This window comes from Antedon bifida, chromosome 1, assembly GCF_963402885.1.
Source record: "Antedon bifida chromosome 1, ecAntBifi1.1, whole genome shotgun sequence".
Classification (NCBI taxonomy): domain Eukaryota; kingdom Metazoa; phylum Echinodermata; class Crinoidea; order Comatulida; family Antedonidae; genus Antedon; species Antedon bifida.
In genome coordinates this window covers 19,943,052-19,959,953 of record NC_136226.1, presented here as the reverse complement: position 1 = coordinate 19,959,953, position 16,902 = coordinate 19,943,052, and the positions used below count along the sequence as shown (strand labels likewise).

The window sequence follows — 16,902 nt, the reverse complement described above, 5'->3', positions numbered from 1 at the left end:
CGCACCCACCCAATTAAAATCCTGCTTACGGCCGGCCCTGATTGGGCAATTTTTTTGTCAAACTAGTTTGATTGTGTAGACAGAGCTTAAAGCCAAACAATTGTGAAAATGTTATGAAATATAAAATATATTATTAAATTAATTATTTCTGATCATGGTATTTTAATATTAAAAGAGGATGTCTTCATTTGTATTTGCATATTAAATGTACTATAACAAATACCAAACACGTTTTCTTCAAAATTCTATTTAATTTTTGAGAAAATGGGCACAACAACTTTTCATATGAATAGGCCTACAGTATTTTATTAAACTACTTTCTAAAAATAAAATCACTTCTAATGGGCGTATGGCCACACGGCAGATCACATGGTGATCTAGTCCAGTAAAAGTACAAATTGTAACAGAATTTCTTTTTGTTTTGTCTGGTTGATATGTTCCAAATGAACATCATATCCAAAGTTTACCAAAATCTGATCGAGAAGTTGGTTAATAAGCATAAATTCAAAATGGCCACTATTTACATTATTCATTCCAATTAGCATATTTAAATTACCATATGACGTACCTACGACGTCATATATTATTCCTATTTTAAAAAATGTAGAAACTGCAGGAAAACAAGTTTCTTAACATTATCCAATGGAAAAAAGTTTACCAAAATCGGACATCAAAAAGGGGTTAATTAGCATAAATTCAAAATGGCCGATATTTACTATATCATTTTGAAGCCATGTATCTTCATAACGGTTGGTTTTAGACCACCTAAGTGCATTACTAGTTGATACAAAGGTGATAATTAATCTTTCAAGTTAGCATATTTTAGCATATTTTTTATATCAATATGGTGTTTCTGAACATGTTTCTGTTGAAATGAACATCATATAAAAGTTGACCAAAATTGGAAGGTTGTGTTGGAAATTATGCGTACCATATGAAGTACCATAAGATAGTTATGACATCATATTATATCACAGTAATGCTCATAATCACAAGGGAAAATGTAAAATCTGCATGAAACCAACTTTCTTAACATTTTTCCTGTTGAAATTGATCATTTACAAAATCTCATTCTACAGAACATTTAACACTGAAGGTTATGATCATCAACTGATATAAAGTATTTCGGCAACGTACATGTACTCATATGGTACACTAGCACTAGAAAACTCAGATATCAAGATCTGAGTAATCTAGTTTCCAGAATGGAACTAGATGAACCCAGATTATCAAATGGATTGTTCCATTTTTAATCAGAGGGTAGCTTGTTTGAAAAACTACAGTATTATACGTATATATCTAGATACATGTCTAGATCTAGAAATGTCAGATATCTGAATTTTCTAGATCTAGAAAACTCAGATATATCTGAGATCTGAGTTTTCTAGATCTGAGTTTTCTAGACACTTGGTATTTCTTTATGATTTATTCGTAGGCCGCTACTACAAGTTAAAATAATTATTATTCTACGATTCTACAATTTACGATTTTTTTTCTCTTTTTATTAATATGGATGATATTTCCGAAATAAAAAGAAATTGAATTATAGTAATAAGAAAACCTATAATACTATACTGTAGTATTTCAAACAAGCTACCCTCCGATTAATAATGGAACGATCCATTTGAAAATCTGGGTTTTCTAGTTCCATTCTGGAACTACTATAGAAAACTCAGATCTTGATATCGGAGTTTTCTAGATCTAGAAAAGTCAGCAACCCTTCAGCATGCCTTCAACAAACACTGGATGTAGCCAAAGTAATTGTACCTGTTCATTTAAATACTCACCTTTCTTTTTAATATTGTGCGCCACAACATCTATAAATATACAGATAGCTCCTTTCATCTGGCCAGACGCAACACATGGCATTTAATTCTGTTGCAATTTGTTCTAGGTTCACTCTAATTTTGACTTATCTTTACTGGACTAATCTCCTTATCCCCAGACCGTACTTGGAACTTTTCCGTCTTTTAACTTTAATGCTCCTCCTTTATATATCGGACAATATTCATCTTACTCTTCCTTTACATACATTTATAACCATCTCTTTTTAATTTATTGTTTTCATTGATTTCCCTTTTGATTCTAGTTTTTTTTCCCCATTACTTAATTTAATTTTGTTAATTTTTATAAATTCTATTTATTTTAATTAAATTTTTATGGTTTGTATGTTATTGTATTTTTGCGAGAATCCATAATGATCAGCTTCGGCTGGATGGACCACCATTGTAAAATATTGAAATAAATAAAATCTTCGCATTGCTTGAATATGTCTATCATCTTAGTTGATTGCCCATCTGCCTAAGCACACTTACAACTAATTCTTTGAGTGTCTGTCAATAAGAAAACATTACAATAATTATTATTATTATTTTGATCTTGTTGGGTAGTTTAAACTCATTTATGAAAACCAACATTGAATGAAAGTTTCTATTATTGTACTACTGTAATATTCTGTAAGTAATTAATTTGCATTTCTTGCATTTATATATCTTCACACATAATTAACTGGTACAATAGATGACTGTATAAATCATACCTGTGGTTTACAATACTCTTCCAACCAACTAAAAACACAAGCAGAAAGTTCAGCAAAACTGGCAACAGAAATTGACTGATTAAAAGTTTCAAACTGTGCATCCATTATTGCTTTGAACTGTGTAAAACAACAAGTTTTTAATTTTGAATTAAAACACTAGCCCTTTATTCATCATTGTTAAATGCTAGGTGTTTGTATGCGACGCACACAATGACATGTCGCACATAGAATAAGTGAAAATTATCATTTGAAAAGTTTGATTAGCAATAACCAGAATCAATCTGAAGTCCAACTTCGAAACATAGGGCCTATTTCTGCTACAAAAATTAAGTGATTAATTAACTGTGTGAATGAATTACCCCCAATTTCTTGGCAGCAGAAACAGGACAATTGTTGATGGTTGGCCATTTACTTGGGTATAAATAAGTGAATTTACAGTTTGAATCATAAAAAATGGTAATTAAGTAAAAGTAAAATTATATAATTGCATTAGTCCATACACATACCATTGAAAAATGTGTTTTAATTGTCAATAACTAATTAGTAAACAGGGTTACATTAGGTGGTTAAAATCAGTACTAAAAGTATATAACAACTTTCTATAACATTGAGTACAAATTCTAGAAGAATGTGCAATTTACCAAATGTTGCCCTTATCTAAACTTATCATATAAATACCTTTGTGGGTTTATGCGAATCTTATGCGCATGCTAATGATATTCTTTACAATGCAAAAAAGTCTATGTGTATGTTGTTTTGCCCAAAGGTGAGGAAGCTACAAGGTAATGCTAGGACTGTTTTAAACGATATCGAATTAGAGTACTGTACATCTGTAACATATCTTGGCCAGATCATTTGTAATGATGATAACATTAGGCGGCAATACAGATCTTTATGTATTCGAGATAATACACTAGCACGTAAATTCAGCAAATACTCTGTTGGTGTTAAATGCTTGCTGTTCAAATCTTATTGCATGAGTATGTATTGCACTTCTCTGTGGTCTAAGCACACTCAAAGTGCACTTAATGCCCTACAGGTATGTTACAACAATGCTCTTCGATTATTGTTAAGATTGCCTAGACACTGCAGTGCTAGTGACATGTTTGTTAATAATGGCATCCAATCTTTTGGTGAGTACTGTTGCTAAAAAAATCTGTCTTTTCACTGTTACAGAGAATGTCTGCTAGCAAAAATGAAATGATAGAATGTATTATGGTATCATCATTTGAATTATCCAGGCTCCAATACAAAATGATGGCGAGCCTGAAATGATCTGATACCGCTGTTTTCATTGTTTTTGTGTGTGTTTGCCTTTTTTATTTAAACTTGGTTTTATTATAATACAAGGCAAAAAAACAAGAGGAAACTTATTTTTACCTAAAATTAAATAATCATAGGTAAAACTTCTATTTCGTATACAGGTCCATTTAAAAAAAAATAAGTTACCCAATTAATTAAGAATAATTTAACAAGATCATTATCTTTTCAAATTCACTCGTTTGATTTTGCGTTGCTGTTCTATTGTTAGTCAACTGAAGCTATTGTTAATTGAAAGGCTTGTTACATAACCATTACACCAAACTCGGATACACATGCTTGTAGTGAAATTAGCCTAAATCACAAACAGCATTCAGACACACACAAATATATATATATATTTTTCCCGGAGAAATCTTATGAAGGAGAATTTTACAGTAGGCGGAGGTATGCACTCTCGGAGTGGCTTTCTAGTATAAATATGTAGTTCAAATTTGATTTTGAAATGAATTAGGTAATAAAAGAAGAAAGTGGAAGCTACCTTTCAACATAAGTAAATATACATTTGTGCCCCTTGGAAGAAAGTCACTGAACAAAACATATTAAAAGTTGCTTATTTAGCCTAAAAAGCACTTAAAATTCGATTCGATTGTAAATTTAATTAGCTTTCATTTGATACTAATATAAATGTATAAATTAACCAGCTATTGATTTAAAAAAACTTGAACATTTTTTACCTCAAATGATGTTAAATTACCTAAAATGAACCTTTTGCATGGTCAGATCTATATAAGTGAAATTAACTTAAAAACCTCTGTACACAATTATTTCACAGTTATCCCTTATTATTATTTATTACGGTCCATCTACTACAGTATATTAAAAAGGTCTGATCAGGGAGTTTACAAGAGCTTCTTTTCGAGATGGGTTTCTTTTCAAGATTACTTTTGCAAACTAAAGAGGGACTTCTTTTCAAAATGAAATAAAAATTTTGTGAATGCTACTACAATGATTTGATTTTTGAAACATCATCTGCCAATTTTACATATTTGTGATACCATTTTAAACTGTAAAATGAATGTATGATATAAACTCGATCATACACTACTGTTATCTGGAATTCAGTTGTGACTTTTCCAAAAAGTAGCCTATTCAAAATTAAAACTGCCCTTTCAGTGTAATAACCAAACAAATCCTTTTATTTAATTGTTTTCCCGTGATGGGATTCGAACCCGGTACCTTCGATACCAAAGTCGGTTGCATTACACATCGAGCCATATGAGAATCCGAAGAAAGAGTCCTCGTTCATTCGGTATGTTGTGAACCCCCTCGATGCAAGTTGATTATTACATATCGAACTTAAATCATAATTTTTACTATGATGAAATCTTCACAAATTTTAAACAGTGACATATTATGAAAGTGCATACTTTCAAGTTGTATATATTAACATGTAAAGAAAAAAGATAAACGTTATGTTTATTGTTTTACTCTTTGAATATGTTTATGTTTGTTTGATGATAATTATTTCAAAAATTACATTTAATATGCAAATAATGCAGCCATCAAACACTTTTTAACATTCAAGACTATAATAAATTAGACCTATGATTAATACACTGCAAGAAAATAAAATAAAAAATGGGGGTAACCTTGCATTCTGATGAACTGTTTCATTTTTAAAAGTAGACATATTTTGGAACATTTTCACAATTTAAAAATTAAATTTTGATATTCAAAAAGTCTCGAAAAGAAGCCTGTACTACCGTATCTTAAAAAGAAGCACAGTGGGCTTGATTTCGAGATGGGCTTCTTTCAAGATTAATTTTGCAGACCAAAGAAGGAAGCTTCTTTTCGAGATGGGATTCTTTTACAGTATGTACAGCCTGGCTTCCAAAGTTTGTTGTGATATGGTTCTTTTAGAGATATCCAGTAGAAAGCTAACCAACTTGCTGTGAATAAAAAATCTAAACAATATGATGACAGTATGGAATGCATAAACATTCTGTCATTGGAGTATAGTACTGGAGAAGGTGTAAATTCAAAAAATTTCAAAATTAAGAAAATGTGATTCAAAACCAATTGAAGAAAAAATGTTTTCACTATCAGTTGTAAATAATTGGAACAGTTTACCACACTATATTTGTTATGCTTCTTAAATATACAATTTTGAACGCATCTTGAAAATCATTGGAAAACTTTTTTAAACGCATCTTGACCATGGAGATCCATGTCCTAAATTTTATTTGCATGTATTTTAAAATTGTACATACATTAGCATGTTGAACCTTTGCGTATATATCGAAATCTTATTATAAATATTTGAGATATTGATACAAAACCGTAACTGGTTAATAGTCTAATAGTCAAGGTAAATCAAAGTAAATATGCCAGCATCTTTGATTTTTGCCTTCAGGTAAAAATGCTGACCAATGATAAGACATGACTGCAATTATCAGCTCAAAGAAAAGCATTTTATTTTTTTTGGTGTAATGTCTTAGAGTTAGTCTTTAGTTAGCAATGTAACTGTAGCTTTTTAAGTCTTTTATTTAGTTCATTTCGATGTGAAGCACGTTGTCACTTAAGTTTAAAGTGCTATATAAATCATTAATATTATTTTTATCTAGGCTTATGACAGTGAATCAGAAAATAGTACGTCGGCGATATGATTTCACAAAATTAATTAAAATTAAACCGATAATAATTATTTTTAAATTACTATCTTCAACGAAGCTCTCACCCCTAAAACACTAGACTTGAAAAATATACTACACACCAGGGAAGCTTCCCTAATACACACCATTCGCCAAAACCATTTACCATAGAGGAAGGATTAATTTGACCATTATATTCAATGATCAATGCCTACATTGACAGCCAGACTACCTGTCTCATAGACTCTCTTCGCCCAGACGTTCTTTAGGGTTTGTGCATGCCCAGTCCGAGTTTCCAAATACCCATTTTTACAGCCGTAGTAAGTAATAAGCTTCCATGTCTTGAATAGCTGCCTAAAAGGCATGGCGCAAAAACATAGAGAGGTTCTATAAACAAGATACTTACAACATTAAACTTGACATGGTCCGATACTTGGTTTTGCCCTTGACCAGGTTGACTCTGATGGGCCTTTACTATCTGTTCATAGTTACTAAATAGAATAAAACAATTAAATTTTCATTATTTTTACTAAGGTGCCTTCGGTAAATTATTGAAAATGACAATAACAATCAACCGTACACCTCATTAAAATTCATAAGCTAAATTCAATACAGTACAAATTACAACATGAAATATAAAATAGAATCATTAAAATTTATAAAATGTTCAAGTAAAGATAATACAAAATGTTAACATGTTTATACAATTTATTTAAGGCCAACAAAAATAAAATGTTTCGCCGGCATTCTTTTTTGGGGCCACCTCCGTTTTTTGTTATTTGTTAATTTTAAAATTTTAGTCCGGTGGCAGGAGGGGGGAATCACCACCCGAAAGGGGACAAATTGCAATCCAACTTTTCTAGACCAGAATTTTCCGTAGATTACGAATATGGAAGGTAATCGATCAGGATAGGAAGCGTTTTCGAGATATAAGGGGTCAAAGTTCTAAATTGACCAATTACAACAATGTATTATGTATATGTATTATAACAAATTTATTGAAGCACAATTTGGTCTTTTATTACATTTTTATGATTATAAGTGTCTATTCAATCACCTTATGAAAAAAAATCCTTTGTAATTAAGGGTCAAATGTCAATATTGACCAATCATAGAACGTACCTATAAAACCAAATAAAAACTTATATTTAATAAAAATTGAATGTTTTCTCATCCTGTTAATCAATCATACCCAATGTAAAAGAGCGAATACATCATTTCATCAGTTGACATAAGGTCAATTTCATCAGTTGACATAAGGTCAAAGGTCAACATTTTAATACACGTATTAGTTAACAAATAAATGCAAAGTTGTCCAAACTATAATATTGATGGTTTTACAAGTAATCAAATTATTTGATTAGTAAAGTTATGTTATTTCATTATAATTTTGATTAATATAATTATAATACTGTATTTAATCAAATCAGACTTTGATCAGGATAGGAAGCGAATAGGAAGAGATAAGGGGTCAAAGTTCAAAATTGACTAATTATAACAATGTATTATATACATATGTATTATAACCAATTTATTGAAGTTCAATTTGGTCTTTTAATACATTTGTATGGTTATAGGTATCTATTCAGTCGCCTTATAAAACAAATACTTTTCAATTAAAGGTCAAATGTCAATATTGACCAATCACACAATTTGCATATAAACCCAAATAAAAACTAACATTTAAGACAAAATATACACAAAAGATTCTAAAATAACCCATATGGATTTGCCCGAATGAACCCTCTAAGGACCCTTTTGGGATCTCTATGTGGTGTGCTACATAAGGCCCTGTATTAGAAATTAATATGGGGTAAATAGTTCATAGATGAACTATGGAATAAAACTAAAATGTTCACCCTCAATCTTTAAATAACATTTATGGATTTGCCCAAATGAACCCAAGGGCCGATCCTTCATGGACCTTTCGGGGTTCTCTATGTGGGTCTACAAGAGACCCTATATTGGAAATACTGTATGTGGGGTGAAAATTTGGGTTCATAGAGATATAATAAATATCCCTGTGCACCCTCGATCATCCATAAGGAACATTTTATGGATTTGCCCAAATTAACCCAAGGGCCGGTCGTTCTCCATGGATGGACATTAAGCCCCATAATGGAAATATAAGGGGTGACACTGTGAGTTCATATAGACAGGCGCGGCCCATGGAATAAAGCTGCCTGTGCACTCTCGATCCTTAAGGAACACTTATGGATTTGCCAAAATTAACCCCCCAAAGGCCGGTCCTCCATGGATGGACATTAAGCCCCATAATGGAAATATAAGGGGTGACAATGTGGGTTTATATAGACAGGCATATGGAATAAAGCTGCCTGTGCACTCTCGATCCCTAAGGAACCGATTTGGATTTTGCCTAAAATGAAACAACAGCAGGTCATCTATTTAGACCCTTCTCTACTGTATGTTCAGTTCTACATTTGGCCCCTGTATCGGATCAATGCATTTGGCTACATAAGTTACTGTGTTAGAATTATATCGGGTAACTAAAACTGTAGGTTCCAATATTAAGCCATGGGAAAAGCCTGTCTGTGAACCCTCAATCCTTTTAAAAGGAACCCATATGGATTTGCCAAAATGAACCAAGGGTAACTTCTGAATTCTCTATGAACCGTACTTTCCGTTTATTGGAGATACATGGATACCTGATTGAAATTGCTCAAATGTTTCTGAAAGACATTGTACTGTATAGTAGTAGTATTCCCCTTACACACCTCTTTGCATTAAATCCGCCCGATAGGCTCTTATGTACAGGATTTCAAAGCAATAATCACACTTGTTTTTTTCAAGCAGTATAATCTATTAGATTGAATAAAAATATCTATTATAAACAATTTGCCGTTAGAAATCTCTATGCCATGTCGTTATTTAGATGAGAAAAACAGGTCAAAGGTTAAAATTACAGAAAAATAGTGTTTCAGTCACTTTTTGAAAAAAATGTTGCATTATGGCAAGTATAAACATATATATTGTTAACAATTTGATACCAAAATTGGCTCCTTACGACAAATATTTATTAATTTATGTTTTTATAACCTTATTCAATTATGTCAAAGGTTAATAACCACACTTCCGGTCATTTTCAAGCAATATCATCTGTAACACTGAATATAAATGTATATCTTGGGAACAATTTGCTCCAATTTTTAATTCTCTGCGACCTGCCGTTACTTAGATATAGAAAAAAGAGGTCAAAGGTCAAAATTGCTAAAAATGGGGTTTCCGGTCAATTTTACAAAGAAAGTTCTGTTAGAGGTATTTGACACCAAAATTATCTCACTAGGTCCAGAATTTCCAGAGATATAGCATGTTTTTATATTGGTCAATTTTGAACTTTGACCCCTTATATCTCGAAAACGCTTCCTATCCTGATCGATTACCTTCCATATTCATAATCTACGGAAAATTCTGGTCTAGAAAAGTTGGATGGCAATTTGTCCCCTTTCGGGTGGTGATATCCCCCCTCCTGCCACCGGACTATTTCCATAGAAAATCGTCGTTAATACACTTATTTATGTTATGATTGGCATAACAACAAAACATATTTGCAAAAATGTTTTCATCAAACTCCAGTTTATTTCGATTTTATTATGCTGACGGAAATTTGGCAACTTATTCATGACATCACCTTAAAATTGGGTGTCGATCAAGGCTCACAAAAAAATCTGTAAATGCAGCAGTTGATATACACACTTGTTATTTCAAAACCCAGCCATGAAGAAAAACTAAGAGCACAGTACTGTAAGTCATGTGCACTGCCAGCACAGTTAAAGTCCTATTTCCTACGTTTTTTAGATCTAAATTAAGGTCACAAACTACATTTATTTTAAAAATAAATACTACTATACGATAACTTTTTTCGTCTTTAAAAGATTAAAAATGTGAAAAATAAGTTGATTCTAATAATTTGAGCATGCATTGCATGCAGACTTTAAAAAAAAAGTGTTTCCCACAACGGATTCTGGCAAAAACAGAAAGATAATTATTGCAGCAACTAAACAATGTTGGGCTAGGCCTATAGCTAGCGTACAATATTCGTACGTTACTGCAGGACCTACAAAACTAAGCCTAGCTAGGCTAGGCCTAAAGACTGTCCTCGAGCGGAATTCACCACAAGTTATTTAGGTAGTGCATTGTTTCTTTCTTTTTATCATAATTTACCATAAAACGTACATTTAAGACAAGGAATGACCTGGTTTAATGTTTTAAAGTAATACTTATGCATTATTTTACAAAATGTCAACAATTGTAGGGAATGGGTCTTTCACAATGCATGGTTAACCCAGGAAGCTTTATAACCCATTCAATCTAGGGTATTTAATAAATTTCTGATTTGTCAAATGGTCAGTCACATGATATCAGATTACGCGATTGCCTATTAGGGAGGTAACCAATACCTTCGATTTTGATCATACTAACATTTTCCATCTTCAAGAATTTCTATATTATTTTATGATAATAATGCACAAATAAAGCATTTCAATATTCAGTATTTTTTTAATCACACAGTGGTCAAGACACTAGTAAAATTAATTAGATTAATTAAAATAATGACACCCTCGTAATTAATTCGTATATAAACTGAAAATGTATTCATTTCTACCTGTATCAGGTCATCAGTAAAACAAATAAACATTATATTGTTTCTGTATCTACAATATTGTTTCATATATCAACATAATGTAAAGCTGTATCACAGGTCATCAGTTAAAAAACATACAATTATGTCAATGAATCTTCAATGAATGGGACCTCGTCTACCGATCCCACCAGGTTCTTGGGTTCAAATCCATGATGTCAGGGATTTTATCCCAGTACAAAATATAATTTATATATCGATAAAGATTCGGCTGATCATGTCCCATACAACGTATATAAAATACATCGAGCCATCGGCCACTTTTATAAGAACTTCTAACAGTCGGATGTTGAATGTTTTTTTTTCTTGTGTTAAAGGAAGATAAGCAATACAATAGTTTGAATAAATTCATCTGGTTCCAAATAATATTTTTGTGGATTTTTACTTTTATGTTGAACCAAAGAAACGATAAGGAATAAATTACCTTCGTGACGTTTCGCCGACAATCTGTCAGCTGCTTCAGACTAAAGCCTGGGTTGGAATGGTCTGGTTTTTTGTAAGTGACGCTGAACAGCGCCACCAGCCGTCTGGTTGGTATTGACGGTAGAGCGTCTCCGCTGGCCCCCTCCTGCTTCAACTTTTTCCAGTAAACTATCATATGTATGTGGGAGGTCATACCCACCAATGTCTCTGTTGATATTATGTGGTCTTTTTCTTATGCAGATAGATTCTTTTATCTTTCTTTTGTCTGTCTGTGCTTCTTTTTCAATAACTCTCGCATTCCAATTTGGAATATGGTCATTCCCTATAGCGTGGTCAGTTATAGCTGACTTATGTAAAACCTGGGACGAAGAATTTCTATTTGCACGCGTTCTAACTACTTGGTTGTGTGTTGATACGTCTTTTTTATGTTCCCCAATTCTTGTATTCAGTGCCCTTCCGGTCTCTCCTATATATACTTTCTCACAGTTTAGACAGTTCACTTCGTATATAACTCCGCACATGTCTTCTGTTTTTATTCTATCTTTTGGGTGGACCAGTCCATTCTTTAATTTATTACTTGGAATGAAGAAAGTGTTCACTTTGTGCTTAGAAAAAGTGCGTCGAATCTTTTCAGAAATTCCGTGTATGTATGGGATACCTATGTGAGCTTTCATCTTCTCCATTTCCTTTCTTTGGCGTTCTTCTGGTTTGTTTTTTGACTTTTGTTCTTTTCTCTTGTTTACGACTCTGTCTACTGACCATTTTGGATAGTTGCAAATTTTCAATGCTTTTCTAATGTGTTCCAACTCATGTTTTTTATCTTTCTCTTCACTAACAATTGTGTCTGCTCTATTCACTAACGTGTTAACCACGCTTAGTTTGTGTTCTAAGGGATGATTAGAGTGGAAGTCCAAGTATTGGTCGGTGTGAGTTGGTTTTCGGTATACCTTGGTAGCGAGTGTTCCATCTTGTTTAATCGTGATAATCATGTCCAAGAATGGTATTTGTTTCTCTGACATTATTTCTGTGGTAAACTTGATGTTACCCGACGGGTCAATGCTATCAAGATGGCGATTGAGGGGGAGAGGTGCATCTTTATGGACAATGGCAAAAACATCATCAACATACCGTCTCCAAAAACGTGGTTTGATGGTTCCATCTGCGCTCTTAATGGCTTCCTCTTCTAACCATTCTAAATAGATATTCGCTATCAGAGGGCTTACCGGGGATCCCATTGCAATACCTTCGTGCTGTTCATATATCTGTTGTTGAAATGTGAAATATGTTGCATCAATTAACTGGTAGATGAGTTCCATGATGTCTTCTACTGTTAATTTCGTTCTCTTATGTAGTGTTGTATCTTTTTCCAAGTATGATCTTACAACCTCCAAGGCTTGACCTGTGGGTGTTTTTGTAAACAAAGAGATGACGTCAAAAGACACCATCACCTCATTTTCCAGGAGTATCAGCTGTTTTAGGTCTTCCGCCAGTTCTTTCGCATTTGTCACATGATATTTACTTAGACCAACCAAGGGGCTTAACACCTCCTTTGCGATAAACTTAGACACGTGATAAAAAACAGAGTTGATGTTGTCAACAATAGGTCTGAGAGGCCAGTCAGGTTTATGGATTTTAGGCAGACAGTAAATTCTAGGTACTACCTCTGCGGTGGGGTACAAACTACATTTTTGTGCCCATGTGATCTTTTCTTCTTTTAAAAATCTACCCAGTGTCTTTATTAGTTTCTCCTTGTATTTTTTGGTCGGATTGGTAGTCAACTTTCCATATACCTTTTTATCACTCAGCATTCGATTGACTTTATTTACATAATCCTCTGTGTTTATAACCACCGTTGCACGACCTTTGTCAGCTGGCAATACCATCACTTCTTTATCTTTCTTTAACCCTTCTAAAGCATTTCTTTCTGTTCTACTTAAATTGGGGAGTGGGGGTTTAGATGATTTAAGAATGCTAGTTACCTTTCCTCTGATGGTATCCTTCTCTTCCAACGGTATGCTATCCAATTTACATATCATTTCCGTTGAAACAATTATTTCTTCAATGGACCTGCTGTTGTTCCGATCACCACTAACCGCGTAGTTCAACCCCTTACTGAGCACGTTTTGTTCGTCTGACGATAGTGTCCTAGACGATAGATTTACCACCCACTTTTCTTTCAATAATTTCCCACTTAAATCGATTTCCGTTTGTAAACTAGTATTTATTTTCTTTGCTTTGTCTTCCCACCATTTAAGCTTCTTAATCTGTCTGGATTTAACACGTGCAAATTCCGATTCTCTAACATTGTTTAAATGCTTCCAGGTGTTGTCGCGAACAACATGGCTACTTGGATTGACGCCATTATTATTCGTCCCAGGTTTTACATAAGTCAGCTATAACTGACCACGCTATAGGGAATGACCATATTCCAAATTGGAATGCGAGAGTTATTGAAAAAGAAGCACAGACAGACAAAAGAAAGATAAAAGAATCTATCTGCATAAAAAAAAGACCACATAATATCAACAGAGACATTGGTGGGTATGACCTCCCACATACATATGATAGTTTACTGGAAAAAGTTGAAGCAGGAGGGGGCCAGCGGAGACGCTCTACCGTCAATACCAACCAGACGGCTGGTGGCGCTGTTCAGCGTCACTTACAAAAAACCAGACCATTCCAACCCAGGCTTTAGTCTGAAGCAGCTGACAGATTGTCGGCGAAACGTCACGAAGGTAATTTATTCCTTATCGTTTCTTTGGTTCAACATAAAAGTAAAAATCCACAAAAATACAATAGTTTGTTTGCCATTTTGTTACAAATTAAAAATATAATTATATTTTAAATCCGATTGTTAGTCTAGGACCTGGGTCAGATTTGTATGCATTTAATTTAGGAGAGAATATCTCAACTGTTATAGGATAATTTGACCCCCACGAACAACATGAGTGTGTATACATGCTACCTAGTACATACAGATTATCCAATATGTATTGAAAATAAATCATTTTTTTTGGAAAATATAGAGTTATATAATATTATAAATAAACCAAAATAAATTTACACTACTTATTACTGTATACTCATTTTTGTCAAAAAAAAAGAAGAATATTTTCAAAAAAGTCGTAATTAAAGATTTTCAATACAAGTTGTGTACCAATGGATAGTATATTGTATGGGGTTTTATTTTTTATACCAAATATAACGCTAGAATTATTTAAACCAAAATAAATTTACACTAATTTATACTCATTTTTGTCTAAAGTTATTAAAATATGCACATTTTCCAAAAATAGCATCACATAATTAAAGATTTTCAATACAAGTTGGGTAGCTATGGATAGCATATTTTATGTGCTTTCCTTTGATACCAAATATGTCTTCCAAACATTTGAATTATTTAATATCATAAATAAACCAAAATAAATTTACACTATTTAATATACTCATTTTTAAAAAAAAAATAATAAAATATGTACATTTTTAACAAAATTAGCATCATAATTACAGATTTTTAATACATGTTGGGTAGCAATGGATAGAATATTTTATGGACTTTCATTTGATACCAAATAGTTTTTCCAAACACTTAAATTATTTAATATTATATAAATAAACTTAACAATTACGCTACCAAATATTCATATTTACATCATATGCACATTTTCCATACAATTAGCTTCATAATTAAAAATTTTCAATACAAGTTGGGTAGCAATGGGTAGCATATTGTGTATGCTTTCATTTGATACCATACAGTTTGTCCATTGGCATTTAAAAAAATAATTTAACCCGAAAATGTGTTTTTTGGTCATTTTTGGGTCAAAGGTCAGTAAAAGCATTTCCGGTCATTTTTTCGCTAAAAGTTGTGTTAAATTGAATATAAATATGTATATTCTGAACAATTTGACACCAAAAGCAAATCTGTACGACAAGTGGTTGTCGAGATATAAGAACCACACATTTTTAACATTTGACCCCGATTTTGGGCATGTTCGCCCCGGATTGCGAATTTGGCACACATTCCATGTTGTTCGTGGGGGTCAAATTATCCTATAACAGTTGAGATATTCTCTCCTAAATTAAATGCATACAAATCTGACCCAGGTCCTAGACTATGTACTGTTGTATTTAGGATCCGATTGTATTGTAGTTTAACATGTTTTAATTCAGATTGTACTGTAAGTGTAACCACTGTAGTATTTAGGATCCGATTGTAAATAATTTTAATCCTGAACGTACTGTAGTACTGTATTAGGATGTCTTCATTCCGATTTTACTGTAGTTAGAATTCCAATTAATTGCAGTATTTAAGATTTTTTAATTCCGATTTAAGGTGTTTAAATCCAGTATTTAAGATATTTATTTTATAGTATTAAGATATGATGGTTAAATCCCAGTAGGCCTAATATTTAATATATAATAAATATATGTTTAAATCCGGATTGTACAGTAAATATAGTATATTTTCAGATGTTTAAATCCCGATGGTAGGCATATAAGATTTAAGATAAATGTCATTGTAACATTGTGTTTATTGTAGTATTTAAGATGTGTAAATCCAGATTGTAATATTATAGGTACAGTATAAAGTATTGCTTGTTTTATTATTTTATAGTAATATTGTTTAAAAATCTTGGCATTCCGCAAAAGTGACCTAATAATCAATAACATGCCTTATTTAAAAGTACACGCTTTTTTTCTGTATTGTTCCTTGTACTGTAGGTTACATAACAAGACAACTGTTGTCTTCCCATTCAACAGACACCCTTTTCTACATAAAACAATACACTACACCCGTATTATAATAATAGTCTACAGTAGTCCATACAGGTCGAAGGTGGCCAAAAACAGCACCTGATCCTCTTGGGTATTAAAGTCACCTATGAAATGCAATAATAACTACCAAATTGACAGTATTGCAAATACTAACCAGGCCTAGCTAGTAGGGTGGTAATGTAGGCCTACTTCAATTTTTGTGCACACGACGGTCACGTCCACATCGTAGACAGATATACTTTAAGTGGACATTTACGTTGACATGCCAGTGGACAAATGACGTAATAAACTTGGGATCTGACCTTGTTGTAATCTCTATAGTAGTGCTCGTTCGTGGTGCTATGCGTGTACTTCCACCGGGCCAGCCCGGTGAAGTACACAGGCTTAAGTCAAGCTAAGTGTGTACTTTAGGCCTAGCCAAGATTCTTAATTTCTGAACGAAGGCTGGTGCCCCAGTGATAAGACCCAGACCATACTGTATTATTAAAAGCTTTATTTCAAATAACCAATACAAATCAATTATTCACAGTTTGCAAATATAATTTTACTGAAATTCAATTTACAACATTATCAGAAAATCATTGCGA

At 32.7% G+C, this 16,902-nt stretch overlaps 1 protein-coding gene across 1 annotated transcript in view; it reads right to left on the bottom strand.

Annotated features, from left to right (window-relative positions):
* Window positions 1-241: 241 nt before the first annotated feature.
* The window catches only part of LOC144845110 (max-like protein X), a 43,184-nt gene continuing 26,523 nt past the window's right edge, over window positions 242-16,902 (bottom strand). Inside the window, exons 7-9 of the mRNA XM_078702265.1 lie at window positions 6,860-6,944; window positions 2,540-2,656; window positions 242-2,333 (exon numbers count right to left, since the gene is read on the bottom strand). Coding sequence (XP_078558391.1) covers window positions 2,277-2,333; window positions 2,540-2,656; window positions 6,860-6,944 — 259 coding nt within the window. The 3' untranslated portion in view covers window positions 242-2,276. The remainder of the gene's footprint in view (window positions 2,334-2,539; window positions 2,657-6,859; window positions 6,945-16,902) is intronic.